Below are 20,479 nucleotides of genomic sequence, written 5' to 3' on the forward strand. Positions count from 1 at the left end.
CTACCCTGAGTGCAAAAAACACTGAGAACCATGTACAAAAAATTGAGAACAATGGAAAGAGCTGCTGGACCCTTCTAAATACTTGACACATGGCACAGATGCTTTTTATCAGCTGATGTTCTGATGTTTTTATCAGCAATGTTCCTCCTTTTTTTCTTTTACTGACAACAAATCCTACAGTTCTGTGTTGTGCAAATTTTCTGTGTGTCTAAAACAACTAATTCTCTGAACCAGAGAGCTCTTTGAAACTGTTCCTCATCATAAACTACTGTCTTAATTTCATCTGTTTCCACTATCTCCTGCCCTCATAAGTACCAATGGACTCTTTCTATGAAGGTGGAGGTTAAAAGATTAGAAAGAACAGAGTCCAGACTTTTAAAGTTTTCAAGAAGGAATGCCATCCTTACTCTCCCATGCAAATATATCCAGATCACTGGATCATCCCAACGTCTTTCAATTTTTATCAATGCTCTACCTCACTTAATTTGAGTTCTTCTTTGACTGTATTATCTTCCTTCATAGTGCACTCCTTTTTCTTTTAAAAATTCTCACTGGATACATTAACCTGTTCTTTCAGCTATTTTCTAAAAATTAATTAATTTACTGTAGTAAAAATCCTGTTGCACCCGAAAGTTATCAGAATTCCCCCCCTTCCACCTTTATGTAATTAACCTATTAGCTTCAAAGAACATTGATGAAAAGTCCTAAACAGGAGGTAGTCACACACAAAGTCACCCAAATTTCAAGGAACATGCATTACAGAAATAACAGAAATAGTAGTTTACCCTTCCTGATGGAGTAAGAGTAACAGTATTTAAGCTTTGTGTCTCCAGCCAAGAAAATAAATTTGTCCTTTGAAGATGAACTTGTAGAGAGATTTTCATGTCAAAGCCACAACTGTTCAAGTTTTCACTGCAAACAACATCTGTTTGCAGTGACCAGGTGCTTTCAGGCTGTGCTTGTTCTTTGCTAGTTAACATCACTGCATGACTTTTCCAAGTAATCTTGAGCACACAGCTGTCTTGCTCTTAAACATTTGTATACCTGCAAAAAATTTTCTTCTATGTGGTTATCTTTCTTGAGATAGAGAGGGAGCCAGTGCTGCTAGTATAAAAAGAAGGGCAGACTGGAAAAGCCTGATCTAGACTTCTCTCATATCATTGGACATTCCTTGACTCCTAAGTATTCTTCCTGTGGTATCTGTTGGAGGGAGTAAAAGGAGGATTTCACTGCTACTGTTGAATTTGTTTTTGTTGTCAAGAAAGAATACTTAAAATGGCTTTGTCAACATGCTCCCAATCAATTTTCTAGTCAACTATACAGACACTGATCCCTGTGTTTGGCTTACGTTCCCATCTCTCATGTCCAGGGAAACAATGCTTGGCTATTCTGCAACCCTTGATATCTACTTCAAAAAAATCAACTGGAGCCATCTTCTGTTAGTACAAAAAAGGCAGTAATATTTTCCCTCAAAAATTGCTCATGTTATCATTCCTGTTTTACAATCCAAGATCAGCTTGCTGGACTTCAAAGTTTATCTCAAGAAGAATGCAGCCAAGATTTAGCAATATTATTGCAATATTTCTGCATGAGAATCAATGTATTCATTGCATAAGTATGCAAAACGGTAAATCTGAGGCAGAACTGTCAGAATGTAAGACAGTCAAATGCTATTTTTGTCAGGTTCAAATTATTACCTAGGGCACAGAAAAAGATCTTTGTTAAGTTGATCTTTACCTACAAACGGGGTAACCTAAAGAATTCCCACATTTAGTGTCAGCATGGTAATAGCTACAGGAAGTATTTTAAAATCACGCTACAGAAACGCAGTATTTGTATTGAACTGATGTTTTAAAAAGAGACGTACATCAGTTGAAAACAGTATCTCAGAACAGTTTTCCTTTCTTAATACTAAGGCAGGGAGAAAGGCAGTATTTCAAGTCACAATAGTAGCAGGCTAAAACAGTCAGTAAGGTTACTGAGGGGCCTTTGACACTGAAGTTTCATTTTGGTTTGTATCAAGGTACATTATGTTTTAGATCCAAATTCTAATTCTGCTCAGTCAAGAGCCTACAGTTATCAACTGTTGGCTCAACAATAAATTAAATCAAACCTGTACACTACAGAAGAACTACAGCAGTTCAAGACAGATAAATACCTATACTAAATATGTCACTATACAGCAGTTCAAGACAGATAAATACCTATACTAAATATGTCACTATTATACTTTTTCTAAATGCTCTGATAACAGATTCACAGATGATTATGCTGAAATCCTGACCTACTATGAAGTTTACTGAACACACCATTTATATGGTCACCATCTTTCTATACTCCAGCTGGTAAAAAAGGATGGTATCTCTCCAATCCTAAAAAAAAATAGGGACAGTATACAATTTATGTTGTATTTACCTTAAGACTTATAAACTTGATGTTCAAACTTCAGAAGACTTAGAAGTGTGTTGATTTAAATGCCAGGTTGGAAAATCTTTTTCTTCTGGGGGGCTGTGGGATGTGTTATCTTTTGCGTACCAGTAAAATACATTAAGACTGCTTCAACTACTCTGAAACAAGAAGACTTCTGAAATAACTTGAAATTTTTCTTTGATGAAAAAATACATAAGGGTTCGATAATGGGTTTAAGTTGAAGGAGAACAGATTTAGGTTAGATCTTAGGAAGAAATTCTTCAGTACGAGGGTGGTAAGACTTTGGAATAAATTGCCCAGAGAAGTTGTGGATGCCCCCTCCCTGGACGTGTTCAAGGCCAGGTTGGACGGAGCCTTGAGTAGCCTGGTCTAGTTGAGAGGTGTCCCTGCCGATGACAGGGAGGTTGGATTAGATGATCTCTGAGGTCCCTTCCAGCCTATGCCATTCTATGATTCTATGATGCCTCATCTTCCTCAAAGAAAGAGAAATTAAGTGCAGAAAGAAATTTTGGAGCATTTATATCTTAGAAGTTTCATGTAGGAAAGAAAGACTGCCCTTTACTTCAAGCCTTTAGGATTCTATACTCCAGATCCTACCTTTCCACATGGTAAAAAGTGTTCCCTTGAAATATTTGACTACATTGAGATTTCTTCTTTACGCTTTTTTCTTCCTATGAACTGGAAGCTCTTTCTTTCACTAGGAGAAAGGCTCCTGTTCCACCTGAGGAAGATTCAGTACCCTCATAGCAGTTAACAAGAGGGCAGTGACAAGAGTTAGCAAGTGATGGAGGACTCTCATGTTCTGAGTCATCATCTAAGAAGGGTTGCTGCTTGCTAGGGGCTTGAATACATGGCATTGTTTAAAGACTGCCAAATCTTGTCCAGCCCTCAGACTATTACTCCTTCTGCTCTTCCACCGGGGCACCAGCTACACAGCTAGAGAGACCTGGAAAGTACCAAGTGTGATTACGTGGCTCCAGAAGCTATGGTCAAGGCCCAAGTGCTGTTCTACCCAGTCGTGCCAGTTAGCAGGAAGGGCTTGAGGAGCAGACAGATCCTGCAGGCCAATAACCAGCTAGGAACTGGTGTTGGCAGCAGGGTTTAGGTTTCTACGACCATAGAGCTCTCTCTGAGAATCAAGGACTGCTTGGAAGAGATGGGACTATGACGGGCAGAAGCATCTTCGCCAACAGGCTGGCCAAGCCAGTAAGAACAGTTTTAACCAAGGAACAATAGAGAAGGGAAAATACAACCAAACATCAAGTGACAAAGTTGGCAAGTGACTCTGTTGGCAAGCAAAGGGTGTGGGATAATGTGAACAAGAGATACCTCCTAACCAACAAAACAGTGGGGTCACCCCAAGCATAGGTGCTAAATAAGGAAAGGCACACAGAAAAACACTACAGGGAAAGCTCTCATTCTTGGGAATCAGCAAGACTGGATGCACACATGAAGTGTCTGTGCACTAATGCATGCAGAACGGAGAACAAACAGGAGAAAAGAGTGCTCCGTGTGTAGTTACAAGGCCACAGTCTCATTGGTTGCTACTGTGAATGAATACAGACTTTTTAGAAAGAAAAAGCTGGGAAGGCAGTGACAGGGAGATGCTCTTTATGTGAGAGAGCAATAGGAATGGCATGCACTCTATCTTGGGATGGATAATGAGCAATCTGAGAGATTATGGGTCAGAATGACCAGGCAGACCAACATAGGTGATATTGTTATAGATGCCCACTACAGACCACCTGATCAAGATAACATCATCATGGAGCATGGCCCAGGTAAGTGGACAGTGAGGTGGGCTGAAAAATAGCTGAAGTGTCAGGACCAAAGGGTTATGAGCCATAGCCTGAAGTCCAGCTGGAGGCCAGTCCACTAGCAGCATACCCAAGGGGTCAATACTATTAAACATGTTTATTAGTGACCTAGATGATGGAACAGAGTGTAAGTTTTCAGAGAACAGAAAACTGGAAGGAGGGTTCGATCACCTGATAGTCGTGCTGTCATTTGAAAGGACCTCGATAGGCTGGAGAAACGGCCTGACGCATTTCAGCAAAGCTAAGTGCAAACTCCATGCACCAGCGTATGCCAGGAGCCAAGTGGCTACAAAGCAGCTTTGCAGAGAAGTTTGGTAGAAACCAAGCTGAACACATTCCAGCAATGTGTCCTTGTAGCAAAGAAGGACAATCACATCTTGGGCTGCATTGGGAAGAGCAAGCCAAGGGAGGTAACTACTCAGCTCTGGTGAGAGCACATCTGAAGAGCTGTGTCCTGGGCTTCCCAGAATGAGAGAGACCTCAACAAACAAGGAAACTCAGCAAAGGGCAATTAAGAGGATTAACAGAATGAAGCATCTGTTATACAGGTGAGACTGAGTGAGCTGTGCCTGTCTAGTCTCAGGAAGAGAAGGCTCAGCGGGATCTTATCAATCCTGTGTATAAATATCTGATGGCTCCTTCTTTATACCCTCACATAACCTTCTCAGTGGTGTCCAGTGAACAGACAAGAGGCAGTGGGCACAAACTGAAAGACAAGTACTTCCACCTGAACATAAGAAAAACCCCACTCCCTGCTGGTTTGGTAGTTTTTGGTTTGGTTTTGTTTTTGTTTTTTTCTTCTTAACTCTGAGGGCAACTGAATATTAGAACAGGTAGCCCAGAGGGGCCGTGGAGTCTCCATCCTTCCATGTACTCAAAATCTGACTGGTCACAATCCTGCTGCAACTTGCTCTAAGCAGACTCTGCTTTGAGCAGGTGAGTTGTCTTAAACACTCCAGAGATGCCTTCCAAATTCAACTGTTCTATGATGCAAACCAGAAGAACTATAACAGAAAGCTGTTCATATACATTCTGTATCTGCCCAGTTTTCATTTTCAACAAATCACATAAAAACTGCTTTATTCTGCATTTACACTCCAGACAGTATTCTCTTCACATTAAAAGGAATAAAATATATCTTTTTAAAAAAAATTGGTCTGTAGGAACTGGCATGCTTAATTTGGATTGCTGACTTTGGTAAACGCTGCTTAAGTTTCTAAGGATTGATAAAAAGTTGTGTTGCTGTGAAAACAGGTAATTCTGCATATAGCTACATTTCAGATGCCTGTCTGCAGTCCCCCAGAAACATCCCAGATTATACTGAAATGCTGAACTAATGCATTTTATCCTCCCTGATCTTAAAGTTCAAAAGAATAAAAACATTACCTAGTGTAACAGCTATTATTCCTTCACTTACTTTCAAGAACACAGTCTCAGCAAACAACGAAACTGACAGATCCATTCAGTTTATCACAGAAGTTTTATTGCATGAAACTAATTCCAACATTACTGATATACTGACTGTAGGCTCAAACAATGATCAGGGCCGACACCTCACCTTGCACTGGTTCCAACTTTTTTAAAAAGTTTGAATTTGTAAGCTTAACTTTAATCCAACTTACTTTCCAGTAAGCTCACACTTGAATAAATACCTCCCCAAAACAAAACTTTGTTTAAGGGTTTTTTTGCATTTAAGATCGTTATCTGAAAACTATAGAGAAAAATCCATATTAGTCATGTTCCAGATTAAAGTACTGCCTAAGCATAGGAAAAGCCACATCCTTATGGAATACCAGCCAAGTTTGACTAAAATATGCTTAAATACAGAAAAATGTATAGATAATTCATTAAATAAACAATTTCTTACATTTTTTGAAGAACCTGGGCCATCACAACTCCATTTGTTAAATCTTCCACAGTCTGGCATGGTGCCTCAACATTAAATGTCTGGATCTGTGGGAGAAAGGAAAAGGTTATCTTCTCTTATTTTAATGTCAAGGGACTTCCAAAAGTCAAAAAAAAATTATAGCAAATAGAACAGAGTAAAATCCCACACATTTAGTGTACATGTTAGGAATTAAGTAGCTTTAGATTTAACAGCAATCAAGGAAATGAACTACTGACAGGTCTTAGCATCTCCGTTTTTGCAAACTTACAAGCTTTGCTCCAAATAACAGCAGTACATTCTCCAAAAAGCAAATTTGCCACAGCATTTTCTAGCTGGGAAAGTCACTGGGCCTTCTGTTCTCCCATGCAAGTACTTCTGGAGTGTATATTCAAGTACACTCTCTCAATGAACGTACGTAAGAAATTCAGCTTCTACAAGTAACACTGATCACACGAAACTCTCATAGGCTCCCCACAACCAGAAAACCAAACATAGAAGGACACACATACTCCAAACTTAACTATTCCCTACCATCAGATGGAAGTGCAGAGCACAATGCTGCTAGACTCTTAAGGAGTCTATGCACTTCTAGTGCTCCAAATATTTCAGAGTGTTTTATTAACACAGTGAGACACAGTAAGGTCCATGCAATGGCAAGCCTCTGGTCTTCAGATGGAAGCTAAATATTCAAAAATACTGCTATTCCGAAGGGGAATGGCAAGAACCACGGGACTCGGCTGTTCGATGACAGAATTACTTACAACTAAAGATGAGTTAGTTTGCTATGAATTCCCCTCCACAGACTGCACACTGAACAGACTTACTGAGATCACCCCAAGGGTAGTTTTCTGAGGATGCTGTGCAATATTCTACATTACACAGCAACATAATCTCTCAACAAAACACACTCATCAAGATACATAATCTCCATATAGCTTATATTCAACAACTCCATTTTCGTGCATATAGGCTACCTGAAATCCTCCCCTTACCATATCAGCAAACGTACAAATACAAAGGCAAAGCTCTTTTCTCCCTTCCTCCCTTGGTGTGGAAAACCACCTTTCCACTTTAGTAGTCTTTTCAACAGGTCTAGGTGTCATGGTTTGAAGTGGGGGGGTTTAGACCATAGCTTGGTCTAAACTACCCAGACTACTACTTCTCCAGAGAATCAAGAAGCCAAGGTAGGTTGCTCAGACACCAGGTGAAAATCAAGATAGGTGGGTGGGGAAAACCATCCCACACATGAAAAACACCACACAGGATATAAATCAAATTGCAGTTTCATTAGAAATTTGAATTTACCTACAGTCTCTGAATGGCAGCAATACTCTTTAGGAATACAGAAACAATTCTGAGTCTGAATCCACAAACTCATCAACACATTAAACAGGAAATAATACTTTCCAGCAAAAAAGCTGCAATGGCATCATGGATGCTTATGCTTAAAGAAGTTCACGATGCTATAAGGATAAAATTCTCAAGCACAGACAAAGACAGCTTGTTTTGAATTTTACATATTATACCTTTAAATAATGAAATTTAAATCACTTTGCTGCACAACAGCCAACTCAAAAAAATCACTTAAGAACTATTACAATTTTTAAAAAATAGACAAAGAGAAATGTTCTTTTCAAATAAGCAATACTGACATTAAGGAGGTCTTCAAACATACCACAAACTAATCAGATTTTTTTAAATCCATTTTGTACCTTGACATATGAAACACCTCCTTGACTAAATAAAAGGGTACACAGGAAATACCTATGAAGAAGGAAGAAAGGCTGCTAATGACACACAAAAACAATGTCCATACTTTGCTGTTTTGTAACTAGTTTTATTATCATATTTCCCCAATACTTTATATACAAGAAAAGGTTAAAACTGTCATTAAGGCTCAGGTAACCAGTCTGAACTCTTTTTTCCCCACAGTCACACATGCAAGATTGCCACGGAGGACAATAATGCTTTTCATAGTTAGATGACAAAAACAGATAGACTAAAACTAATTATATGACTTGTTTCTTCACATATATTTAAATTTTCTAATAAACGTCTTTGCTTGCATAGGAAAGGAATACACAGCAAAACATTTCAATTAAGGTGTCAAATTTATACTACAAACCAGTTATTCAGCTGTTAAAACACAGGAACTATACCCTTTTCATATCCTTCAGAGATACAAAAGTAACAAATTTCCTTCCAAACAAATCTACATAAACCAGCTTTACAAACTTCTGTCAAACTCCTGTAACATTCTCAGATAGTTCTACAAAATGGTAAATAACTCTAAGGAACAGAAGAGTTCATTTTCCAGAAGGGAGAAGAATGATAAGAATGCGGCAAAGCAGAAGCAGAGTCCAGCTATGGAGACAAAGAAGCAAATATTTTTGAGTGTGTGCCTCTAAACAGCTATTCAGTAACAGCTGTGAAAACACTACCCTTCCTGTGTACTGTGATGTGTTTCCTCCTGCAAGACTTCACACTCATCCTGCTGGAGCCGCTTCTGCTTCTTGAGTGTTTGCACTGCCATGTCCATCATTAGTTCCCCAAAGATATAAATTAATTCTTGTTTTCTGTTATGATTTTTTTTTTCCACTTCTTGTACAACTATACGGAGCCTTGACATCATGTCTGAGGGGCAGGATGCCATCCAGAGAGACCTGGACAAGCTCAAGAAGGGGGCCCATGTGAACTTCATGAGGTTGACCAAGGCCAAGGGCAAGGTCCTGCACACAGGTCAGGGCAAGCCCTGGTATCAATACAGGCTGGAGAATGAAGGGATTGAGAGCAGCCCTGCAGAGAATGACTTGGGAGTGCTGGTGGATGAAAAGCTGGACATGAGCCAGCAACGTGCGCTGGAAGCCCAGAAAGCCAACTGTATCCTGGGCTGCATCACAAGAAGCGTGGCCAGCAGGTTGAGGGAAGTAATTCTGCCCCTCTGCTCTGCTCTTGTGAGACCCCACCCCCAACGTAAGAAGGACTTGGACCTGTTGGGGCAGGTCCAGAGGGCCACAAAGATGACCAGAGGGCTGGAGCAATGAAGACTGAGAGCGCTGGGGTTGTTCAGCCTGGAGAAGAGAAGGCTCCAGGGAGATCTTCTAGCAGCCTTTGAATACTTAAAGGGGGCCTACAAGAAAGCTCGAGAGGGACATTTTAGCAATGCCTGTTGCAATAAGACAAGGGGTAATAGTTTTAAACCAAAAGAGGGTAGATCCAGACTAGATAGTGAAGAAATCTTCACTCTGCAAGCAGTGAAACACAGAAACAGGTTGCCCAGAGACATGGTAGGTGCTCCATTCCTGGAAACATTCAAGGTCAGGTTGGACAGGGATTTGAGGAACCTGATCTAGTTGAAGATGGCCCTGCTTATTGCAGGTGAAGTTGGAACTAGATGATCTTCAAGGTCCTTTCCAACCCAAATTATTGTATGATTCTATCAGACAAGAGTCTGAGATAAAAGGGGAAAAAACCCACCAACCACTTGGCTCAATCACTAGCCCTAGTAGGCCTTCACACCTTCCATCAACTATCATGTAATGAGAGAAAAGGGTTCTTTTATTTCATTTTATTAAATATTAATGGAGACCTCTGATTCACAGATATGAAGAGGAGCTGTCAATTTTTATACAAACCTTAAGATAAGGAGTAGCAGGTGACTGTTTCAATGTAAAGGAGGACATCACTGGGGACTAAATTGCTGCAGGAAGTCAGAACCTTAGAAAATCTGAGTTACAGTTTCGGATCACATACATGACAAGTGCAAATGTTAGCTACTAGGGACAGGAGGCAGATATATATTTCATAAAAAATATTCTTCATATGAAAGTCAGAGAACTGGACAACACTCAGTTCAAAGACAGTAGCTGAAAACAAGGGTAAAAGTCGCGATGTGGAATCTAGTATACCATGAAGTTGGAGGAGAACAAATCAATTAAAAACCAAAACAAAACAACTGAAAACCCACGCCCCTTTCTGCCTCAAAGACAAAAAAAAATGCTCTTCAGCACCTTTCCCTTCTCAACACCAAGAGTTCATGAGAGACTTGCTCTTTGCACAGTGATTACATACATAGCTTGTTTTTTATTGCTGTTGCAGTTGCATAATAGATCTTTTATGTATTCTTTTGTAATAATACCCGAAATTTTTATTAGAGGTTCTTAGCAGATGAAACACTGTGTGACTGGTTGCTTTCTGTGCAAACACAACAGAAGGTAACGTCTGGTTTCCAATTAGTTATTTATGAGAGCAAAGTACTCCTCAACCTATAAATGATCCTTTAGAATTGTTTATCCATTATTTTCCTACATTTTTGGAACTGACTCTGCAAGCTTACAACTAGCTGCCATGTAGAGCCTAAAACAATACCGTGTCACCACAGAATAAACAGATCACATAGCTAAGACAGGGAGAAGCAGCTAAACGGAGTAAGAACAACTTCACTGGGTTGGATGTGAATCACCATTCAAGCATTTAGCAAGAACTCTTGAAAGAGCAATCAGCAGAGAAAAGTCAGGAGAGTCGAATACTTCTGTCTTCATACAGGCACACAATATTACCTATGAGATTCGCAAGAATCCCACTAAAACAAATTTCACTCAGCTTCACTGCCTGGAGGAAACTAGACCATTATTTTTTTTCAGGATGATAAGCTAATTACATGATACAGAAAGTTGTTCTTCCTCAGTTGCCAAATTCTTCCATTGAGCCAGGCTTGTCATAATGAGAATTGGACTCCTATCCTGGAACCAGATCCTGTGCTTCTGGACAACTTTAAGGTTTCTTCACCCATTTTTCTCCTCCCAGTTGGTAGCACCTCTATCTTTTGCTTGGGTAGTCATGCCATAAGCTATTTTTTCATGCTTTCCAAGACAGCAGCAGACTATATGAAACAAACAGGATCCAGGCTCTCCAACAAACAACAGTTTCAATCCAGGCTTTGAATTTCTGGATGTTTTCACTCGTTTCTAGGTTGTTGGATTTTCCTTATTAAAATCTCAAGATTTATTTTGCAATCCAGCATTGTAATATTAGGCACTCAATTAGCTAGACAATGAAACAGCAAAGCCTTTACATTATTGGCAAGGGTGGGGATTCTTTTAGTGAGGAGGAGTTGAATACCACTTTTATTAATTTCCTTCTCATTTTATATATTTTGTATTCAATCCCAAATACCTGAACAGGTCAAAGCTATGAAAGATCTCAATCAAAATATTTCATTCACAGTTTAAGTTTTTCAAAGATTAAATATTTCCTTTGCAGAAACACAGTGCAGAAGGTAGAGGAGATACCTTGACTAAAGCTTACTTACCAAAGGACTGTGAGACAGCCATGACAGCATAAACCAGTTATTACTGCACTATATTGGCATTGCCACTAAATTGCTGCTAACTGAAGTGAAGACACATTATTAAGATACGATGAACAGTCTCAAGTCTGAATGGCGTTTGGTTTAACCATTTCAGAAACATCCATAAGAAGACAAGCTAATCTACCAGCTCCTGAGAAGAAAATGAATGTATTCCTGTTTCCAGTTGAAAGTCAGATGAGCCAGTTGATGAAAAAGAATACTGCACAGCATTTGCGATGAAGATAAAATGAAAACATGACACATAATAGGAAGGCCTAACACATAAACCAATAGTTCTTTCCAAGCTTTCATCTACTTAATCATGTTTTACTTTAAAGTCGTATTTACCATTGATGCTTTCTCTTCTTTTCTCAAAATACAAGCTATTAGTAAGTGCAAAACTGCCAAACATTACCTCAGTACACCCACATTTATAGGATACATACATTAACATTCCACCAAGCACCAATGAACTTCAGAAACCCCAAAAAGTGCCTTTTAAGACTAGAAACATCTTCTCAAGGAAGAAAACACAGATGGCAGAGTTTACAGGAGGAGAACCACCGGCTTCTTCTGCTGGTCAGAGTGCAAAAATTTCCATCTCTACTACCCAGAGTTGACAAAATAACATAAAGTGATGTCACATTAAACACAGGAAGTGTCGGATATCTTCCATCTTCAGCACTCTGATTCACAGAAGCCTAGACAACAATGCAACCCATAGAAGTTTCACCAAAGGAAGATAATGGAACTGTTCTCTAAAAGCATGTGTTAAATACAAATAGTAGAACAGGGCTCAAGAAACAAAAAAGCTACATTGTTTTTATCCTGACTGAAGACTACTAGGCTACCAGAAACCTGAACAGCACCAGACAAGTGTGTCAAAACTGATACTAAGATAAAGGACAGGCAGCAAGCCATAGCTTACATTTGATGGCATAAGGCAAAGCAAAGTCAATTAACTTCTTAGCTAGTGGTTAGCCAGAAAAACTTTGCATAATAGTAGTTCAAATTTATATATATTTCTAACATTACTTTAACAAAAAAAACCACAACGTGATAGCTTTCCCTTTGCAAAATACAGAAAAAAACCCCAACTATTTAAACTCACAACTTCACCCTCTTGCAACTGTAATTTAGATGAAAAGTACTGTGTCTATTGACAGGTGGAATAAAGAACTCTCCCTCAAAGGCACAGAAGATGTATCCAAGTGCACTGTATTTAAGTTCCACTGAAACATCATCTGCACAAACTTTCTGACCAGTGTGGAAACAGAGTCTGTCACAGGATCACAAGAGTAAGAAAGACTTAGCAGCTAAAAGGTAGTATTCCGAGAGAGTTGGCAATAAGTTTTCACCAGGCTAAGAAATTTCAGACTTAACAGATTCTAGAACCAGCAACACAGATGTATAGCACACCACTAAATTTAGCATATCTTGCAGTCTAAGCCTTCTCCAATTCCAGGATTTGTATTTCAGCAAATATTTTCCTGAACTTAATGGAGACTGTGTAGGTATGCAGAACACGATTTTTCAGAGGCTGACCAAATTCCATGATACCATAAGAAAGGCAGGAGTCACCACTGGAATAGGCTGATATTTTTTGGCATCATCCATAAAATAGAATCAGCTAAACTACGTCAGAGTGATCAAGTCCTGCTGGATTTTTTTCCTAACCACCAAAGGGGCAGCAGAATTGATAAACAACCACAATCTCTGATGCAGTTAAACACAAACTTGTTTCTGCTTATTCCTATCCTGAAGTAAAACTATGGATCCCTTGCTGCCATGGCAAACAAGTTCACTCAAAGGTTTATTTTATGTAATCCAGCAATGTAGGAAAGGTTATAACCCATTTAATACTCTGCAACTTTGCAATTAATAAAATTTGGATGCTCATTTCCCAAATCTAATGCCCCTAAAACATACATCACACACGGTGTGAATACCCGCATGCTGTTTAGCTTAAGTGCCTAAACTTAGCTATTCTGAGAGATTTATCTCCAAAAAGTCAATGAGACTTCCACAGAGGACACAAAGCACTACACTTCCACTGTACTGTACACTTGCAAAGATGCTTGCAGTTAAATGGCATGAAAGAGCTCTATGAATTCTAAGGCTGAGGCACCTTATCATCAGATTTACAATGCACCTTTTTGTGCAATACTTGCTCTACTGCATGCACCACTCCAAAAACACTTCCTGTGTGCCCTCTTTGAAAAGCTGCCATCCTTTTGTGGCCCCAGCTAGTCCACTGAAACACAACTCCAGCTTTGTATTCATTTAGAAGTTTTTGCCTACCACATGCCAGAGTGGAGTGCTGGCTGGACTCCCCTTGGCTTTAACCTTAGGGAGCTTTTCCCTCCACTAAAAACTTCCTCCTCCTTTCCATGCTGTCTCCTGTCCATTGTCCCAAATGAGAAGTACTAAGTAACTCATAGGAATGACTAAGTCACATACAGCAAAATAAGGCAGCCAGGAAAACAGCACATGCATAGTCTGCAGGGCAGGAAACCACTACCAGAAGGTTAAGGAGTTAATCCCCTTCCCTTTCCTGCATGGCAGGACCTGCCACTCTGTTGACAACAAAAGCCACAAGGAGGACATTACTACCCCCTTCCCCTCACTTCCAGCCACACATTCCTGCCTTACTCTTGTGCTAGTGTTAATCGCTGTGTGGCAAATAACCTCGTCGAGATTTTTTTTTTTTTAATTAGTGACTAGGACTTGCAAATTAAATTGATTAAGCAACCCTGGACTTAGGCTCTGAAGCTGTAGACAAACCAAAGTTAGTTAAGTCTTTCTAAACTACTACAGTACTCAAGAACCCTCAGCTCAGCCAAGAAAGCAGAGAGCTGCAAGTGCAATCGAGTCTTGGGCCCCTCCTCTTCTCCCTCCCCTGCTCCACAACTTAAAAGCCTGCAATTGCTCTACAGAAGTCAAACACATTGCAGCAAAGCCTTCTGATGGTCCAGGAAAAATAGAATGTCAGAATATCCTCTTCCAGTTCAAGAGCCTCAAAATGTTCTCACAGTAAGAAAGACAAAGATAATTGCGCAAAATTCACACTTTGACTTCATCTCTTCGAAATAACTGCTTAGGTATTTCAAAAAGAAGATAGAAACAGGTTTCTCTCCTCACCTCCCACCTTGAGATTAACAAGATAACAGAAAAGTTGTTTCCTTTATACTGTTTAAGGTACACGGTTCTCAGCACCAAAGTCTGTTTCTTTTCCAAGCAAAATCTCGCAATCCCCCCCAGAAAATGAGGGGGCAGAAATGGGAGCTGAAATTGAGCACATACTGAATCATATCTAATTTTTTTTTTCTTCAAAGAACTAGCAATTGTTATAAATGTATCACTGCTATAGAACAGCTCTTTAGAAAGGAGTAAATCTTAAAAAGGCAGAATTTAGGACAAGGCCCCAGTGAATGAAAGTCTAACACTGTGTCAAAACGCACACATGAAGAACAGCGTCTACACCTCCACATTCTGTGTTCAGCCTCCCCTCCTGCTGCTGATTTAAAAGAAGGGGGTAGGGGGGGGAAAGAATACATACGAACTGTACCTTATTATCTTCATTTATCATATTCACATATTATCAGCCTTCTATCACTTGCTCTACAATACAATTTTTAAGATAACTTTTCTGTCTCTGCTTGACCTATCAGCAGTTCAAAAAAATCCCTATAACCTAATAATAGTGCTAGACATGTCAGCTTCTTCACACATAGTCAATGATATGCTCAGAACATCACTCAGACAACAAGGCCTAAAAGGATGCAGCAACAAATTCTTTACCATCTTAGTGAGAGGTCATCAAAAATAAAAAAGGTTGCTCAACCTACTCATCTGCCACAGCAGATAGAGAGGCTGTGATCTGCTGGATACCTCAACCCATGCTTCATGACTGCAGGCAAGCTCAGTGTTTTTTCCTCTCTGTCTAAAAGGATCATATTCAAACAGAACTATCTCCTTGACCTGCTGTCATCACCAGCACAATCAACCACTCCTGAAATCTGATGTTTTCTTCAAGAGGGAAGAGATGCTGATGCGATGATACCATCAGAAGAAAATGAAACCCTGCAACTTGGTGGTCAAAGACAAAGAATTGAAATAAGAGTTTAAACAGGCTCAGCAAGTCTCCTACAAGCTTTGCATCTACAAGAAACCAGAAGAGTACTTAAAACCATAGATGCATAAGGGTCAAGAACAGCATAGCCTAAAAAGGAGGTAACTAGACAGTAGGAGAAAACGCAGTTTTCCTAGTAAATTCCAGCAGATTTGATCGTCTCCAAAAAGAGTGCCTATAAAGCATTTACAAGCAGCCTTCTTGAGGAATCAAAATCTGTTTCAGCCCTTGCTCATTCGGTCTCCATATTTCAAACTAACACAGGTAAATCCTTCCCATAGGGGATAGGCCAGCACACAAAAAACAGATACACTATACTGACAAGATTTTGCAGACAAGATGGAGAAAGGTCAAAGGACTGATACCACAAAAATGGTCAGAGTGCTTTTAAAATGGAGGGTATCAAAACAGAGGCCTTGCATAGTGTTTACAAAATTCTCACTCGTCATAAAAGCTCTAACATATCTACTACAAAAGCAATATTTGGCCTTGAGGGTTGGAAGAGAAAGAAAGCAGGCAAGACGTAGCTTGGTGGAGGCAGCACATAGCAAAATAACAGATATTTACCATAATGAAGGAAATAAAGTTCATGACATGTCCACAGCAATCTGCTACTTAAAATCAGACAGCAGTGACCTCCTTGAGGAATCCTGCTGTTTACATACCAATGCTATGCAATCTTTTCAGTATCACATCTTAGTTTTATGCTAAAAAGAAAATTTCTGAAATTACATAGCAAAAGACGGTAGGCATCTCAGATACAGATATATAAAAGTGTAACTGTCACACGCACTTTTGACAGCTCTCCATGTTTTAAGAAATGACTCACTGATGTATCAGCATTAAAAGTACTCCCAACAATATACACAAAGCAAAAAAAACCACAAAAAATCTGCATGTTCGTATGTGGACCAGTCCTAAGTTTTAAACAGAAAAAAAGTTGTGAATCTGTATTAGATATACTGAAACAGTTTTAGTATCATTACAGGTTTATCTCACAGCCACATTTTTCTAAACTGCTTTGGCTGCAGCACAGCTTGGATGACTATACCACAGTGCCTAGAATAGTCTCAGAAGAGGCTTCTGGGAGATTTTTTGTAGAGTAATAGTTCTGCAATTACAGTAGGCTGCAAACACTGCTAAAGTATAAATATCAACTTTGAGATGTCAGTAGTTGGTCTACAGTCCCTTGCTCAGTTTTGCTTGAGTTGCCACTACTCTGGCTGCCTCGAAATAACATCATGGTCACCTGCTAAAGTGGTAGGGAGCAAAAGCTCTCCCAGTTGTGTAAAATCCTGAACAAAAATTATTCAGGAACCCTTTTGACAATGCTGTCAAATAGGTAAACAAACTGAGAATTACACCCCAAGTTAAAGCGTAACACTAAAGATACGGGTGTTGGTGAAATATTAAAGAATAAACCAAAACATATTCACAGGTAAGCAGTTTGCTCCAGCTTAAAGATACCAGAATGGGAATCACAGGCATGCAAGGTAAAAGTCTTGAGGGATACTCTCATTCATTAGAGTAATGAGCTGGCAGAGGGAGGAGTAGTTTCATCTCACCCTACATCCACCCAAGCAAACATTCGGTTTAGGTTGAACAGGTTCTCAGAGTTGTGGAAAGCCTTATCTACTCTACTTAAAACACAGACAAACCAGTTCAAGGACTTCTACACGAACGTGAAGCAAGCAACCTGGGAGGTTAAACCAGTTCTTAAGAACAGCCAGCTTCTCTTCCCAGGTACGCATAAACTGCAATTAAGACAGCTCTATTCTCCCAACTAAATGAACGGTTTCTCAAACATCATTATGGGACTTGAGAGAAAGCCAAGCAAAAAAAGCATGTTGTTTATATAGCCAGTTTCACTGAGGACTAAAAAACTTCATTAGCTCTTTTGCAAGTTTCGTGTATCTTGGAATAAACTGAAACACATTTCTTGATTTCTTTTTTTACTGAGTCTGTTTCAAAGCCACATTCACACAAAATACTGAAATTGTAAAAATAACCCCCACGTAACTCCACGCACTCATCTAAGAAACGTGCTGACTAATTCTAATGCTATTTAAAAATTTACTAATATTTCTGCTGACCAAAACAGATGCAGCTAGTTTCTTGGTTAGCTCAATATCTCAGGAGGTTAGAAAAATAAAGGGACCTGCATGGGCCATTACTACAGACGGGACAAGACTCCACTGGACAGGTACAGTTTCAGGACTGAAGACTATAATGCTCACATGTGACCATACGACTGAGTAGTAATTCCCACAGATGGCCAACACCACAAGACTTTGTTGCTGTGATCTCGAAGCTTTTCATTTTTATGTCTGCTTTTCCAGGACAGCTTTTTGTGCCAAGGTAATTTTTTCAATGGTTTAGCTTTTCTAAGAAAGTGCAAATTACTTTCAAGGGTAACAGTAAAGTTTGCCACTCAACAAATCAATTGCTTCAATGACCAACCTCAAATGTGGTAAGAAAAAACAAACAAACAAACAAATCACTAGTTCTTTCCACTACTTTTTTGTTTCATGCAAGAAAATTAGTGGAGATTTTCACTAACACTGAATAGACTTCATATAGATACCTTTAGCTTTTCATCTCCAAAAATAAGAATGGGTTATTTTCTATTAAGACTAATCCAACTTCCACTGCATTTTAACAGGTGCAGAAGTTGATAAAACAATCCTTTTGAACACATATAAACCACTAGTTTGCACTGGCTTTGGCTGTACAAAGAATTCTTTTGGGGAACAAGGATGTAACCGCTGCCTTCTGACTGTGCATTTTGTGGTTTCATTCGCTAGCTAGCGAACAGTTTAACCTTATGAAGTTTTAAGAACAACTTTACTGAAATATTAACACCTCAAAATCAAATTTGAAAAGCATACTTAAGTAACTGAATATTGGAACATTTCTAGTTTCAAAATCTTTTCAGAATTGACAGACTCCTGCACATACTTCAACAAAATATTCTCAAGACATGAACAATTTTGACCAACCTGCAATTCGGTAACGGGTAGGATCGACAGTTCAAATCACTCTTAACAGGCCAATACCATGCAACAGGAAATTCAGTCTCTTTCTGCAGCAGCTTACATGTTTTGAGCACAGTAGTCTCAAGTGTAAAGGAAAGAGCTAGTTTGTTGGTTACTTGGAAATCTGGGAAGTTAGGAATGCATTGGGACTGTGACTACTTGCTAAGTAAGCTTCCAAGCTTATGCTTCTGCCACTGGCATAACTGCTTTACTGCCAGAAAGCAGAAGAGGAACATATCCAAAACAGCTAAAATGAAAACAAGTGGAAACTAGCAGCATATGGCAACAGACCTTCCTCCATCACCCCCCAGTAAACCTTCTTCTTTCTCCCAGCACTGAGCCTCTCAGCCTTTCCTTGCCAGGATTCACAGACATTGACTTCCTCATGAATTCTACCAGTAAGAGGACTTTCATTCCCAGTATCTGAAAAAGAAAGCATGGGAAGCCAAAAGCAGGACAAGTGGCCAACTGCAACAGAGATGCAGAGATTGGCAGGCACGAGAAAGAAAGAGAAACCTGGTTACTTATTCTAGACCCATATGAAGCACTGGGTCACACTCTTCCCCAAAACCTCTGCCTTGTGCTCTTTCCAAGGCCACCTGCCCACCTCTAACAATCACTGAACTTCCCTTGCTCATCCCCTTTTGACTTCCACAGAAAAACTTAGCTTGTTTTTCCCCCAGTAACTTCAGTCATCACTACCATAACTTTAGCCAGCTCTGGCCTTTCACAGACTAAACGTCAACAAGAGAAAATCTCTTTCTTCTCAACAATCACTTTTACTCCAGAGTTTCATACAGTGGGCATTTATTTCCTTGACAATCTTGCTTAGGGAGGTGGGAAAAAAACCCAACCACTCCCAAAACCAAATCTAGTGGTTTCAAACAACTAACCAATAAACCAGCTGCTGCAGAAATACAAGTTTCATGGCTATGTTACAGTCGCTGCTCAAATTACAGAGTAGTCGCAAACACCAGTTCAACGTCCACTACATTTTGGCTGGTCTATGAATGACAGCACAACCTGAAGATGTTTATGGACCAAGCTCCGAACATTAAAACAAGAAAAAAAAAAAATTCTTAGGCTGATACTGCATTATCTTCATCTTCACTGGTGAATTTTGTCTCTTGAGGCTCAAACACTACTCTAAAACACAGACAAAAAGTTTCTGGTCAGAAAGCCCGCCGAGCGCAGCTGGCAGGTTAGAAAAACGCGGCGCTGGCATAGCGGAGGCACGCCAGGAAGGGCGCGGGTCGCGGGGGAAGGACCAAAGCTACGGGCAGCACCTTGCCCGCCGAGCCCGGGCGCACGACGCGGGGCGGGGGGCACACCTCCGACCGCGCCGGCGCCCCGCCGTGCCGGTCGCGGTGCCGCAGGCGCCCGTTCCTTTGTTCCCTCGACGCAGGGGCAGAGCGAAGGCTGCGGAGAGCCCCACCCCAGGCAGACCGCCTGCCCCGCAGCTCCGCCAGCGCTCCGCCGAGCCCAGCCGGGCTGGAGGCAGCCTAAGCGCCAGGGCGAGGCCCGGGCAGGGACTGGGGAGGCGCGACGAGGCCGCCCTCTCCTTCCGGAGCGGGGCCGCGGCGGAGGAAGCGCGGGGAGCCGCGTCCCCGCCGGGCGGCCCAGCTGCGGCCGGGCAGGGGCCTGGCGCCCGCGGCACTCACCCAGGTGAGGAGGCTTTCCCCGAGCTCGGCTCGCTCCAGGCTCTCCACGTTGAACATCGCGCGGCGCGGCTGAAGGCACTAACGGCCGCAGCTGAGTCGGTACCACCGGCGGCGCCGCCTCCCGCCCCGTCCCGTCCCGTCCCGGGCCGGACCGCAGCGCCGACAC

The 20,479-nt window shown here is 40.7% G+C and overlaps 1 protein-coding gene across 2 annotated transcripts in view; it reads right to left on the bottom strand.

Moving 5' to 3' along the window:
* The window catches only part of HOOK3 (hook microtubule tethering protein 3), a 93,872-nt gene extending 73,469 nt beyond the window's left edge, over positions 1-20,403 (bottom strand). For both annotated transcript variants that reach the window (XM_086628955.1, XM_086628954.1), the window contains exons 1-2: positions 20,314-20,403; positions 6,115-6,200 (exon numbers count right to left, since the gene is read on the bottom strand). In XM_086628955.1, the coding sequence (XP_086485081.1) occupies positions 6,115-6,200; positions 20,314-20,370 (143 nt within the window). In that variant the 5' untranslated portion in view covers positions 20,371-20,403. The remainder of the gene's footprint in view (positions 1-6,114; positions 6,201-20,313) is intronic.
* Between the last annotated feature and the right edge of the window lie 76 nt (positions 20,404-20,479).

Source organism: Tauraco erythrolophus, chromosome Z (genome assembly GCF_009769465.1).
Source record: "Tauraco erythrolophus isolate bTauEry1 chromosome Z, bTauEry1.pri, whole genome shotgun sequence".
In the NCBI taxonomy this organism is placed as follows: Eukaryota; Metazoa; Chordata; class Aves; order Musophagiformes; family Musophagidae; genus Tauraco; species Tauraco erythrolophus.